General features: G+C 28.6%; 1 protein-coding gene across 1 annotated transcript; it reads right to left on the minus strand.

Moving 5' to 3' along the window:
• LOC109326206 (sm-like protein LSM5) lies at nt 10768-13220 on the minus strand. The gene is made up of 5 exons (XM_019558901.1): nt 13153-13220; nt 12872-12922; nt 12657-12780; nt 11373-11445; nt 10768-11078 (listed from the first exon to the last, which is right to left on the minus strand). Exons 2-5 carry the CDS (start codon nt 12903-12905, stop codon nt 11046-11048), a joined length of 264 nt encoding a protein of 87 aa, XP_019414446.1. The 5' UTR covers nt 12906-12922; nt 13153-13220; the 3' UTR covers nt 10768-11045.

The following is a 16298-nucleotide window of genomic DNA, read 5'->3' on the forward strand; positions in this document are numbered from 1 at the left end:
AAAAAATGATCGCCCGATTTTACTTTACGGTTGGAACTTCGAATGTCGGCATTCCGAGTGTAAATATTTTAGAAAATAGTTATGGACTAACTCAGGGTCTATCTTGACTCGAAATATGATTACGAAGCCAACGGCACGATCGGAATTCGATTCCAAGTTACGGAACTCAAAAAACACTTTTTGAGCCATACCGGGTGAGATTTGACCTCGACAGTGGTCCGAAACCGACTGTCTCCAAAAATTATGAAAATTTACCATCAAATTGGAAATAGAATTTCAAGACTAAAACTCAACTAGAGTTTCGTCTAATTCTTTACCGAAAATTCCCAGAAATTCATTTTCGAAAATATAATTAATAAAAATATTAATAAAATCCTATAATTCAAAATCGTAAAATTCGCGGTATTACATATAGGAATTATCGAATTGATCTTCATCCTATGAAGAGTATTCAATGTTAACATCGTCTAAATCTAAAGAATAAAATATATTAGTGTTAAAGAGACACATGAAATTGATTGTTGTAAATGACTAATAATAAACTAAAATATTGAATGAGTACCTTGTATGTCAATTTCAGAATCGTCATCATCTTCGTTAGTATGATGATTGAATTGTTGATTATAACTTTCAGTTGATGAGAAAGAGACTTATTTTCTTTTCTTGGTCCCATGTTGTTCAAATTTTCAAGATCTAACATGCTCCCATATCTATTCATAAGATTTATGCCTAAAGATCCTTGGTTGACAAATGTCTTTTTCCTAGTTTGCTCATTGATTTTAGATTTTTGGGTATGGGATGTCGAACTTGAACAATCATTGGTATTCAAGAAACCATAAGTCTGTTTCAGATTTTCACAATTTAAATCTATATGTGAAAGAGGGGTTCTACTCATTTTCTTCGGTGTAGATTTTTGATGTTGGGATTGCACCAATGAAAGTGGTTGTTGTTTTGATCTTGAATAATTTAAACCCTTATCCTTCAAGACAAACTTTCTTTTTTTTCTTGCTATTCAAGGACATTTGTTTGGATTATTTGTATCCATTTGATATCAACAGAAATAGATATGTATTCAGCAAATCAAGTCATGTTTTATGCATAATGTATACATGCAAGTCTAAGATTAGTTTATAATTTAAATAATTAAACAATAATCAATAAACAATAAAATTGGTGGCCACGAAATATGTTAAGGTTCTTTTGGGTTGAATACATTCCCTTATAAGGGTCAGTGCTCTATGTGTTTCATGTTTTTTAGTTGACTTTAAAAACATAATTCTTGAATCCTAAATACAAACTGAATACAAACTTATATAATAAGAACCATCAATTTCAACAAACATATTAAAAACATATTTCTTGAATCCTAAATACAAACTGTCAAAATAAAAAAAAAATTGGACTTAATATACTATCAATTGATGGTGTATTTATGCTTACAGAACTATTAGCTTTATATTTAAATGATTACAATGCAATAAAATTACAATGACATAAAATTAGTGTTTATTAAATATATCATACAAAGTATTGATTAAAAGTAAACCTTTCTTGTATACTCAACTTCATTATATCCATAAAACAATCCATAGAATTGTAATTTATACATATGCAATTCTTTTCAAAATTGTCTACATAATAGTTCCTAACATGTTACAGTAAAATATAAATTGGTTACAATATGAACATAGCAGGCCGAGGAAGAGATCGTAGTAGGGAAGTCCATAACATGTCTGCTTTGATAATATTGTAACAAAAAAAATATTAAACAGAATCAACTACACATTATTGTATATGTCAATCATCTAACTCATCTCTAACTGAGTACAGTCCTAATGTGAAAAATAAATAGGGAACAAAAAATTCATTCCATAATATGAAAATGATAAACAACAAATTACATTATGAAATTAAAGTTGTTAAATGGGGAAAAGGTATAGTTATAACATCATGATACTACTATTGAAGAAGGTGACTTATTGAACACATGAGTCCTCATAGATTAAGTTAGATTGTATATTGAAGACAACTTTCATGAAACAAAATAGATGATCAATTTCATATACTACACCTTCAAATAATTTTTTTCACACAGTGAGAAGGCCTTAAAAAACTTCAATTGAAAAAGATAACATATATAACTAATATTAGACGATTTATAACTCAACTAAACTTCAATTGAAAATGCATATTACCTCATTCAAAACATCAACATATGTACAGAAACAGTAATAGTAACATTATACATTGGGAGAGACCTTATATACATAAACAGTAACATTACCTTATAAACAAAATATTATATACACAACTATGCATGTCTTTTGACAGCCACCCTCTTATGTTGAAACCTGAATACAAATGTAGTTGTTAAAAATAGAGTTTAAAGGAAAAGTATTTAACGGGATAAAAAAATAGATAGGAAAATATAGTGGCATAATATATGGGAGTAATGTTTCAAAGTTAGTCAGTTTCAGTCTGCGCGTAGTTATGCATGAGGTCACAAAATATATATCAAACTATGGTGTATTAAAATTTAGTCTTAAAAAAGGTTATACATAATTTATCATGCTTGTCTTAATCATTCGGTCTTGATATGCTTGGCCACCTTGGAAGATGACAACTGAGTGGATTTAAAGTGGTGGCTTTATGGCAGGTCCAAATCAAAGTCAACCAACATTCTCTTGGCTAGAGTTATAGACTAACCATGCAAGTTGAAAAAGATGTCAATAAATCACAGTTATTACATAAATTACCTTTCATTCTTAAACATTGTAATCAATTATGGATGTCACTCAATGGGTGAAACCTTGTTAAAAATAGGTAAAAATTAATTAACATTATTTTAAAAATAAAAATACATTAAAAAATGGATAAAACACAAAATTCATTAACTCACAGTATGTATATTCAATGTTCCAAACTGATCAGCAATGACCTTTATCAAAATTGGACTTTTAGATAGCCTTATCACAGAAGATTGGTGGTAAGATGGCTAGACTTTGACTCTAAATGTCATTGTCCTTGCAAGCAACATGTCAAGTATTAGAGGAATGCCTTTGGATCATTCTCACCTTCCAACATATTGAAACAAAAAACTTTAATATTGTGAATATTGTGTCTTAATGTGTTATCAATTTATAAAAATGAATGTATGTAAAAATACTTACTCCAACCATATGATTTCTAAGCTCGCAAGCATATACTCCAATGATATCAGCATATTGACGATCCCAAAAGACAAACCTACTACTTTCATTCTCGTGAATAACCTTAATGTCCAATTTGTACCTTAAAAATAAATCCGTATTAAAAATAAGCAACAAAATTGAACATAATAATTTTTTAAATGTAAACTATATAATGAAATAGTTTTACCTTGGGGTAGAACTCAAGTTATAAGTTCAACACTTGCGCGTGAAAGGTTCGTCCTTAATATCAGCAATCTTAGTGTACTTCAAACAACCATCATAGTATCATCCTTGTTTCTCAAAAATAAACATTGCAGTTGTTCCAATAGTAACACAAGTTATTTCCTAAACATTAAGAAAATTGGGCCAGGACATATCTAATAGAAAAAGGCAAACACAACATAAATATACCTTAGCTGATGTTAAGGCAGCAATTTGAGAAAGAGTCTTCACCTCAGCCTTATACATGAGTCGATCATTATCAGATGAATAATACAAAAACAGTCACATGACAGACCAAAAGTTGCAAAACTACAAAAAAAATACAAAAACAGAATGATGAATAATAAACAAACAAAAATGTGATAAACTAATAGATAAGACATCAAAACATATTAATATGAATAGAATGTGACATTTACATGAAATGTTAAATGTTTGTACCTATCTTTGTATTTCAGATAATCAGGAATTTCATCATCAATCAATATTTTTTATTCACACCATGAATTGCTCACAGTGGGTGGGTACTTACCTACAAAACAATCAACTGTCAAGTCAAATTCATAATTGAATAATCAGGACAGTGTAATTGTAGAAGGATAAGAACTACATTGTCCTTCCTTCACTCTGGCATGTGTCAGCAGAACAATCATGGACTCATCAAGTGTAAAGTTGTTGTAATAGTTAAGAAACTTCAAGGCATGGGATCCCATAGAGTACATGTTATAACATCACCACTCATTAAAAATTACATTGAAAAAGTTGTGTGATAAAATAAGTTAATTATTGAGATTAACAAATAAAGTCTCCTTCCAATTACCTAGAATTTCTTAGAGTAAAAATAACTTTCTTTAAAAAGGCCTATGTCTGAGAGAAAAACATTTTATGAACAACACCAATAATGTCTACAAATTAATCATAATAAAGTGTTAATATAATAGAAATAAAGTGAAAATTAGATAAATATGAAAATATATATCTTATAAAGAAAAAATTACCTACTAACAAATCACTTTCAAAGTTGTCAGCAAACTTTTTTACAAACAAATTCAAATTGCGGAATATCGAGAAACTCTTTATCTCTTAGAGTTGTACCAGCAATAAATTGCATTCTGAAGGCATGATTACAAGCTTTAAATTGAAGATCATTGTGAAACACATTGAAATTATGCATGACATAGGTGTTATTTTCAATCAAATGTTCTTTCCATTGATTGAACTCATCCTTTTTGACAGAGACTTGAATATTTTCTCCATAAATTAATTAAAACAATTGGATATTAGTAATTTAAAAAAAATAACCTTTTTTTACAACATATTATCTTGCAGTCTATCAATATCATTTCCAGATGTCCATGTTTTGGTGGAAGTTGAACATAACAAATTTCAGTAATTCTAACAACGATCTTCTATAGGTGTTTTGAATCATTCATATCCCTTATCAGCTCGAAGGGGTGTGATATTGATATTAATATAGCAAAGACTAACTTATAAAAACATTAACCAACCACGAATAAAAACATTAAGACATACATGTAAGAAAGAATAATGTTGTTAGGTGAAAAACAGAATCTAATATGTAAACATCAACAATATTTAAGTAAAACATATTGAAGACATGACTGACAATTCATGAATGAAAGAATGTTGTTGTAAAATAAAAAATGTTAAGGACATTTTTTGATGAGGTAGCTAATAGGTAGATTACCACATATATTATGTAGACCTTATTGTTATTGAAGACATGACTCTCAGACTTAACTATATGCATGACGAAGATGTTGAAACAAAGAAACAATTATTAAAAATTTCCTTAATATTTTAATAACTTAATTGAAGATATTAAAAAAGACTTAGCCTCTTCAACTTCAGAAGCACTAATTAAGAAAGTGTATAAAACATAGACTTCAAAAAATAAACAAATCTTGATTGATCAATTTCGTAGCCACATGAACAAACTATAATAAAGAAGGTTAATATGCAAAACTATCAAAAAAAATACACAAAACAAAATGATGATTATAATAAACTCAAAAAATTGTGATAAAGTCATAGAAAAGACATCAAAACAGATTAATATGATAAGAATGTGAGATTTATATGAAATGAATTATGTATTAACAAAGTCTATTAAAGAATGCCTATTAAAGCACAAATTAAGAAAATTATAATGTTCAAAAATTAATAAACAGTATAATTAAAGAATGCCTATTAAAGCAAATTAGTAATAATGCATTTTATAATATCAGACACTATTAGATTAAAAGTAACTCATTAGAAATGTGCATAAAGAAGTGTCATAAGAGGTCATACAGTTGTCCTTCAATTAATTTTAGAGTAAACCATGTAATAAAAATTTAACAACATTCACAACTCAGAAAACCATATAATGGACGAAGGAAATTTCATAACCCACAACTTTAAAGATGGATATCAATAACATAGGAAGATATCAATCATTACTCACTGCCACGGTTGTTGTCAAGAAGACAACTCTGAATGTAAAAAAAAATTAGAGGCAGTATTAAACAACAAAGAGTAGCAAAAGGAATATTAGATACAATTTTTAAAAGTTCCAGAATCGATTAGAGAACCACAAAAAGAATAATATAAACAATATTAAACAGAATGATCTTTCAAGAAACGTTGAAAATGTTTATGGAATGCATTAAAGATCCAATTTTTTAAAATTTCCCAAATCGATTAGAGAGCCCCAAACAGAAACAAAAGCAATATTAAACCACATTCTCTTTCAATAAACGTTGAAAGTGTGAAGAAGATATTTGCTCATGGTCTTGACACGATTTTGATGAAGACACCAACATCACCAAAAAGAAGAAAATGAAGAATACTTATGAAGACAAAGAAGACAAAGCTTCAACGCAAATTTGTCTAAGTCTAAATAGGTGCTTATATCCTATACTCTCGAATATACAATAGTAGTAATGCTCAAACTATTTTTTAATAAATTACTCAAGGCTGTAATTGATTACTCAAGGTTGTAATTGATTACTCTAATTAAATTTTAAGAAAATTAGTTACCCAACAAAAACTGTGCAGGGTAATCAATTACTCAAGGCTGTAATTGATTACTCTAATTAAATTTTAAATGTCCAGTTGGACGGAGAGTTTGGGTAATCGATTACTCAATGTTGTAATCGATTACTGAGAGTTGTTGCATCAGTTTTCATATTTCAAAATGAATGGTCTTCATCCCAAACGAAATGGTTTCATTCCAATCAATTCCTACCCTTTCAAAGAGGTGTTATGGCTGGTTGGAAAGCCTATTTAAAGGCATTGAAACGCATAATCAAATAAATAACTCTTACACAAACTTTCAAACATAATTCTCAAAATTCTCTGAAATATTTTCTACACTTTTTGCAACTTGTTCTTAAACTTTCAAAGTGAATTTTCTGAGTTGCTTGAAGGAAAGTGTTTCAAAGTTTTACAAACCTATAAGAGCATTATTACTTAGTATACAAAGAGTTATCAGAGTGCAAGTTATATTACACAAACTTTGTAAAGGCAATTTTACCATTGTTGTAAATTATTCATTGATATTGCATAAATCTTTCTTTCACAAGGGTGTGATAAGAAAGGGGATAGAGTCACTTGGAAAAGGTATTTCCAAGAGTGACATAAGTATTAGTGTGTGTAAGGTACATAAATCTTTTGTACTGCAAGAGTACTGGATGTAGCATTCGGTGGACAAGAAGATGAACCACTATAAAAATCTCGGTGTACTCTCTTCTCCTTTATCTCTTGATTTTTACTTGTTTATTTTCTGCATAGTTTTTCCGCTGCACTTAACTCTTGATTTTGCAGAAAAAGTGGTCATACTTTTAAGTCAACTAATTCACCTCTCGGCCCTTAGTTGTAATTTTAGTCTTACAGAAAGGGTATATGAATAATCTCTTATGATATTAAAGATCCAATTTTTACAGAAAAAATAGGATCGACAATCACTAAAAGTATGAAAGACATATTTTTTAACCAAAAAACTTTCAAGAAACCTTGAAAGTGGTCATGCAAGAACTACTATGACATTAAAGATCATATTTTTTGAAAATGGACAACTTCTCGAAAAGCTTAATATGACTAAAAAATGCATGGATGACTTTGGTCTTTGGACAAAAGCAACAAAAAAGTAAAAAATACCTTATAGTTCAGCTTTTTAAGCAAAAAACTACGTAATGTATAATAAATATCTGATTTTTGACGATAAAAATAGGATTGAAAATATTTCTATAGTAAAGATTGGATTTTTAAGCAAAAAACTAAGAAATGTACAATAAAGATCTGATTTTTAACCATAAAAATACGATCCAGAACATTTCTACGGTAAAGATCATACTTTTAAACAAAAAATCGAAGTAATGTATAATAAAGATCTGATTTTTAACCATAAAAATAGCATCCAGAACATTTCTACGGTAAAGATTGGATTTTTAAGCAAAAAACTAGGAAATGTACAATAAAGATCTTATTTTTAACCATATAAATAGGATCCAGAATATTTCTACGGTAAAGATTGATTTTTTTTTTAAAAACTAAGATATGTAGAATAAAGATCCAATTTTTAACCATAAGTATAGGATCGATAATATTTCTATGGTAAAGATCAAATTTTTAAGCAAAAAAAAATGTAGGATAAAGATCCGATTTTTTAGCAAAAAAGTTGTGAATCATGAAATTTATGAACGGTAGGGACCAACCATGGGCAGAACTTCATAGAAACAGGTGGGGGCAACTACCCCCTAAATTTTTTAATTATGTTTTTTAATTTTTAATTTTTTTTAACATATTTACTTTGCTTAATTTATTAAAATAAAAATGATATATTTTCTTAAAAATCTCCCTACATCATATAAAATGTAACAAGTAGTATGGATCACAAAATGTATTAAGGATTGATTTACATGTGACATATACCAATTTCTTGTGGTGTAGGAGGATTTATAGGGGAATTTAATAGGAAAATATAACATTATTCTTATTAAAATATTTATTTTATCTACTAAATGAGTGTTTAAATTAAAACTTAATTTATCAATTTTGGACGGCACATAAAACGACAAACAATTTCATTATTCTATTAACGTTGTAAGACAGATCCACACAATATTGTAGGCTTACAACAACATCATTAAAAAAAATCAACATTGCACCATTGAGAGTCCATTTTTATATGTGCTTTTGTTACCAATTTTTTTCACATTTTTCTCATCATCACTCATAAGTGAATTCATGCAGTGTTCGTAAGTTATTTTCATTAATACTTTCTTTATGTTATATATTTTTTTTCTTAATTGATAATTTAATATTACACAATCATTACTTCATATTGGAATATAGTTATAGACATTGTTGATATATTCTGAACTTCAATAATATCATACACTAATTTAATGCATCAATCAAGATGAATTTTTTGATGACAACATTATTGTGATTTATATTAAAAAGAAAATAAATGAAAATTTTCTCTTTGATTCAATCATCTATGAATTTAAATCTATAAAAGAACAAAAAACGACATTTTAAATGAATATATATTATTCTTTATCATCTTTAGTTATTAAAATGTTATTTAGAATTAATATGTCATTTTGAAACTTTAAAATGTTATTAAAATGTTATTTATAATTAAATATTATTGTTCCCTCTAAACTTTAGTTGAAGATCTGCCACTAAGACCAACAGGACCAAAGATGGTCAAACATGATACAATGATATATTATGTTTTGGACAACAACTATGCAAATAAATATTGTTATATTAAGGATCAATAATATTATTCTACCTTAAATGTACACTAAGAAAAAGACGATTGAAGGAGTATATAGTTAAGAAAGAAGAAATGAAAGAGATAAGAAAAAATAAATGAAAGGGTATTTGGACGAAGACGTGTGGCAATGAACACTCCTTTTTCGTTTCTATTTTTTTTGTTAAAAAAAATTATTTGCTATTACAGTTTTAACCCTTAAAAATGCAAGTGTCAAGATTTGAGTATGTCTATTATGATAAAAACATCAGCCTTTTGTATTCTGAATAAAAATAAGATAGTAGATTGACAATTATAATAATGACTCGGTATGTTTCTTTTTATTAGTTATGATTGTGACATTTATTTTTGGTTCATTTCTTCTCTTTGCAAATTTGTATATGAAATAGTAGAGACAATTTTTTATTGTTGTACTTTTCCTATACAAATCTTTGAAAACAAGTGAGTGAAAGTACACGGTAACAACCATAATTAATTTGAAATAGAATGAAAGCACAAGGTTACTATTATAATTATCATTCATAGAAGAAAAGGAAAACAAAAAATCCTTAAACCTTGGATTGTAGTTCATTATCATTATACAATCCTTCATAATCCTTTAACTTTCCCGTGAAAAATCATTTTGGCTTTTAATATACTGTTCTGAGTATTAATCCAACCTTTTTATATTAATTGTGAAAGTCATTCTTAAATCAAGGTAATTCCCAGGTTTATTTTTTAAGAAAAAATTCCAGGACTTCGCTCCCTTTTGAATGGAACTTCAAATTTATTGACTTATTATACAATATTTTAAAACATTATTTTTTTCTCTAACACTTTGTAGGTAAAATTGTAATTATACTATACACTTATGAAACCAGCATTTGACCATTAATTCTACGAAAATCCAATAATTTGAATTATTGAGTAGATCTAAACTATTAGATTTCCTTAAAATTGATGGCTAAAATGTGAAATAATTTTTTTAAATTTACTCTTGGAGTAAGTGTATCACTCTCATTAAAAATATATACTATAAATTAATCAAAACTGAACAATTATAAAATTTCTGTTGTGTTAAGTCAAAATGAAAAACACTTCAAATCATAATATACAGGTTTGAGTAAGGAGTATAAAAATGTCAACCCATCCCACTAACTTTCCTATATAGAGTCTTTTAATCATTGTGACATTTCAAATTATTTTTCACTGAGTTTTCTTTTGTACTAATTGGGGTTATCGCGTTTACTTTTGTTTCCTTGTTACCAAATAGAGAACCTAAAAGCATCAGGAAGAGAATCTAATGGATCACTAAGATGCAAGTGTATCTTGAAAAGATTAAGAACAAAGTAAATAATTATATACATTCATGTTATATACGTAGTTACACTTGCTTCAATTAGTTGACGTAGTGTTATAAGACATGTTCACTTACTTTAATTTATTTCAGTTTTATGTTAACTTAATAAAACTTGTTATATATTAATTTACCACGAGTTTGATCCTAAGATTGGAATGAAGTGGAAAATCCCTCATTCAAATCATTGTATAATGAGGGGGTTGGGTCCAAAGATGCCACAAACTCACTCAACAAACACCCCTATGAGACAAATGAAAATAGGAACATGCCAAGAATATCAAGGAGCACAATTAGTATATATGCATTCAATAGTATCACTACTATCACCTACTACACAGGACACTAACAATTCACTATCATGATAAAGGTTTGGAGGAATACACTGCAAGTCTGCAACCATGTATGCTAATTCTTAAAAACATTCTGGTGGAAAGTAAAACACACTTGGCTCCAGAATCCCGTAAAAATAGAGTAGTAGTGTGCTGAGGCAACCAAGTGGTGCGTTTCATTCTGGGTCAGGTGAACCGCCTGGAACCAACTGTGTTGCACAATATCGAAATGTAGCTTAGATATTATGGAGAATAACAGAATCTCTATGAAGCAAAGCATGATGCAGAGGATAACACTATTATGAATTTATGATCTCACATGCTGTTGCAGACAGATAAGTTACAGCAGAAAAAGAGTGGAAGTCATGTGAGAACTAAATGTCGAGAACTATTCAAGTATATGCCATATGGACTAATGTATGCAAAAATAACAACCAAGCCTTGATCCCATTAGGTGGACCCATTAAATGTATGCAGATGAAAAATAATTACTCATAACTTACAATGGCAACATGGTTTCCGTTGAGTAAAATCTGATCAAGTTTTGTTATCCGCCTCCCTTCAGCAGTGATTTCACTGTTGTAAGATTATAAAATGAACAAACAGAATTAACTGATTATTTGCTCATGGCATGCAAATCCGTAAACAACGTCCCCTGAAAAGTGAAAATACGCTTTGGAACCAACTGGGAGAGCTAAATCTTCCAGAGTGGAAAAAAGGCTCAAGCACGGGTTAAACCAATTCCGCAGATGATAATTCAGAATTGCATCTTTGACATTATCTTATGGAGGGCAGAGATGTTAAATTTTGAACATGCGTGCAAACAAACACACACACATGAAACCTGTTTTTGTCTCAATTATAGTAGATTTCAAACTTGCTACTACCAAAGGGAGTATGGTAGACCAGACAAGAAAGATTCTATCCGTATGATAAGGGGCATAACAGGGAAAATTAGCTTTGGGTTCTGCCCATATATGAAAAAAGTCTTCGTTGACAAAAGAAGCTACCCCAATAATAGAAAAATAGTTCCAGATGGAAATTGCAAAATCCATCCATGCCATTATAAGTACATGGACAATCATTTGAGTTATTAAGTAGAAAACCAAACAATTTCAACGACTGATCAAACAAAAGACAAAACTACAACTAAGTTGAGTGCTGAGTACATTAGAGCCAAGAAAAATATCCTACCACATCAAAGATCTATGTATAAGGATTTAGTGAGCATCCTAGGAAAGGAGGAAAAGCTATTGGCAATAGACAAGCATTACACAAAGGACAGATGATAAATTAAGAAGCAAATATGAATGGTTAGATAAACCGTCGAAGGCCATAACGATAGAAAATAGGGTGATATAAATTCCTTTAGAAATTTAAAAGTAAAAGGGAGAAATAAAATCTAAAAATCAACAATTAAGGTGATAGAACAGCTACATATGTTAAAGGGAGAATCATTCTAATGGTGTTTCGCTGTTACATTAGGCCTTATGCATTACATAATTTAAAATTCTGTTTCCTTCACAGCCATCCGATCAACCAAAAACACACATGTGTTTTACATATAAACACACAAATGCACACAATAATATAACAAAAAAAAGGCAACTCAGGGCACGAGGCTCCCACTTAGTAGGGTTTGGGGATAGTTGATTTATGCAGTTTTACCCCCTAAGCGGAGAGGTTGTTTTCAGGATTTGAAAATGTGAATCATATAACACATGGGAAGGAAATGAAATTGGCATGACATTCTGCATAAAGACTTAATAAGTTTGAGAAGGCCTTACTATTCAGTAACATCTTCAAGAACCATGTTGACATAAACATCAAAGCCTTTGAGAGTACCAACAAGCTCTTTGTCCCCTTTCATTATCACCCATATCTTCGACCCTATACAGCGATCGATCAACTCTGCATATTTTCCAGCACAACATTCATTCATATCCAATTATTCAAAAAAAAAAAACTGAGGAGGGGGAAATCAAATCAGAAGAGGAAAAACCTGATGGAAGAAGCTGTGAGGGATTATTAGCCATGAAAAACCTTCAACGATCTATAAACACGAGATACACAACAGCACAAGTACATCATTAACAAAAAAAGTTACAATAAGTTAATTTTTTTTAAAACATGCTCAACTTCAGAATTTATGTTAAACCCTAAACCCCTTCAGAATTGGATTAAGTCCTAGTAATGATTAAGCTTCAATCGATGAATGCAATATTAAAGATTAACAGAGCCATGGTTTTGAAAAATGCTGAGACGGGGAATAAGGGATCATACCTAATCGAAGAACGAGGTAGATACTTTTGGAATACTTGTTAAGTGAAAGCAAAAAAAGTGTGAATAATACCAGTTAAGAGATATTTATAGAGAAAGATAAGTAGAGTGTATTTTTATTTTTCAATTAATTATCATCTTATTTCAGATTCTTTTTTGCTACTAACAAGTTATCATTTTACCTTTTTTTGGGTAAAGAAGTCTCCCAACAAATGTTATTTTTAATAAATAAAACCATTTATGGTTTGATTATCCTAAAAATTTAGTAAAGTCTTACATTATTTGACTAACAATTTATTATCATCCTATTCCAGAATTAGTATAAATGGATTATTAAAATGAGAGATTATTAGGAATATCCCTTATAATTTCTTATTCACTTTTATAAACTTATACAACATAGTTCTTTTTATATGGTACAATATAACTATTTTAATTTGAAAATGGAAAGTATACTCTCTCCATCATCCCTCCAAAATCTTACTTTCTAACATATCTTTAGTTACAAGCCCATTAAGTTTGGATCATTATATACATTGATTTTCTACTTACTAACATGTATTTTCCATAGATATCCTTTACGAGTTGAGAATGTAGCTGGCTTTCCTAAGAAATATTTTTCCATGCATAAGATGTGAATTGTTGCCATTGTTTAAAGGTAAATAGATATAATGACAAAGCTAAAAGAGTGAATGATGAATATGAAAATTCTTTTAGTATTGCCTAGGAATGATAATAGGGTGGATTGAAATTGGTTTTGTGTTTATTCAATTTTGAATCTGAAATCCAAAACCTGAATTTAAATTAAGTGAGATTAAAAACAATATTATCATTCACAAACCTGTCGAGTTATCGGTAATATGCTCAAAACATGTATTTATATTTATATATATATAGGAAACTACTCACGTGAGAACAATGCACTATTGTGATAAATGAGAACACTTAGTATGAACTACTAGATCTTGATTAAATGATTAAGATTAAAAGATATATGCACATGACTATCATGAGAACAATAACTAATTTTTAATCATAACCATCCATGATGAGTTGTAAGGCTCAGATTTATTGTTCTCACAATTTTTATATGAAAATTGTTCTCACTTGAATCATCTCATATATATTATGTTTGTATTTATGTTTAATTTTGCAATTTTACATATATTAATTAGGTATCAGCGTATCAGTTGTACTAAATTCAAAAGTTTGTGTAAAATTTGAACTCAAACTTAATCACATTGTATTTTCTCTATTAAATTTAGGTTGGGTTTGGACGAGTATTCACGAGTTGATACTTAATATTATTGTTTCTAACTCTTTTATGACACATATATATTTTTGAATAACATGAAAACAAGAAGAAATGTTATATACTTCTCAATGGGCTTGGTTCTAGTAGATTAGTAAGATGTAGAACCTGGAACCAAACCAATTCTAATCATTTCCCAGTAAAAAATGAACGAAACTATAAAAGTAATATATTATCATATTTTTTTAAGTTTGTTTGGTGGTTTAATCCGGAATCACTCACTTCTCTAGTAAATATGTTAAATTAGCTTTCATTATATTATAAGTAATACAGTTGGATTCATCAATCATATTTATTTTCTTATTTTAATTAGGTCCTATAAGTTATTTTCTATTTTCAAATTGGTCTTATATTTCAAATTGCTAATGTAAAATGATTTTTTAGCTTTGTAGCTTTAAATCCGTTTTTAATGTTACAAATTATGAATTTATGAATTTTGTAGACTTTTATATTTTGAATTCATTCTCATCACAATGATTTTTTTAAGGATAAAAAATCATAAAGAAAAACATTTATAGGACCAAAATGAAACGATACTTGTATATTAATTCATGAGTTTGTGTGGAGAGTGACAAATAAATTGAACTCTACCCACCGGTTCCTTGTAAAATACACTTCCTTCGTAATTTCAACAAAAGAATTGCACTAGATTGATAATTTTAAAGGTAAACGTAAAATTTTCAATTTCCCATGTATTATATTTGTAGTATAGTATTTATATATTGTATGCGTAAAAATTTATGTATATTCAATATATCATTTACTATTTATTTATATTACTTTTGTTAAATAGTCAATAATACTTAAAAATAAATTATAAATAATAGACTAACTATAAAACTTTTAAATAAATAGTATACACATTTCTTGTCTATATTTGCTAGGTATCAAAATTGTTTCATCTAGTAATTGATATTTGCTTTATTACAAGTATGATCTGTAATTAAGGTTGTCTTACCAGCTGTTCATGTTTATACAATAATCACTAAAATTTGGATAGGTATGAACATGTTTATTTTTAAAATAGGACATGAAAATATTATGCCTTACTCGCCTTAAACATGGATAGAGGAAGCTTGCGAACGCCCTAAATAAAATTGCAAAATATATATCAAATATACAAATATATAAGTGTATATATATTAGTCATACAAAATAAAAATATATATTTTATATACAAGTGTATTTATTATAATAAATAGTCATACAAGTGGAACAATACATATATAATATAAATGCATATATGTAATATATGACATACACATAGCACATAATTTGCACGGTACAAAAGTGATACTATTTTCTCACATTTAATATACAATTCATATAATAAATGAAAAGCATTTTCTCACATTTCACAAAATTCACATAGATTTGTATATGTGATGTTCAATACTTTCTCCAACAATGCTCCTCATTGATCGCTTTGCTCGTATTAAATGCACATGAGCAAATATGATATTTTGGACAGATATTTTAAGACAAATGAACATATTTTTATTATGTCTACCCAAAAATGCTAGTTGACCCTATAAACTTTGTTCAAATTGCCAATAATAATTATAAGTAATATGCTCCTTAATCTTGACCCATGTCATATTTAAATTTAGTTTTTTTCCTAAATCCATACATATATCATCTAAATCTATCACTTATACTAACAAGTGTTGGTTCAAGTGATACATGTTTGATTTCCTTTAAGCAAAGTTTCGTATTCGAACCTTGTGGATGAAAAAAATAGTCAAGATTACCTTTGCGAGGATATATGCGGGAAACAAAAAAAACCACTTACCCTTAGTTTATACTTTATACATTAGTTTTATGTCAACAATTTTGA

This window comes from Lupinus angustifolius, chromosome LG14 (assembly GCF_001865875.1).
Source record: "Lupinus angustifolius cultivar Tanjil chromosome LG14, LupAngTanjil_v1.0, whole genome shotgun sequence".
Classification (NCBI taxonomy): domain Eukaryota; kingdom Viridiplantae; phylum Streptophyta; class Magnoliopsida; order Fabales; family Fabaceae; genus Lupinus; species Lupinus angustifolius.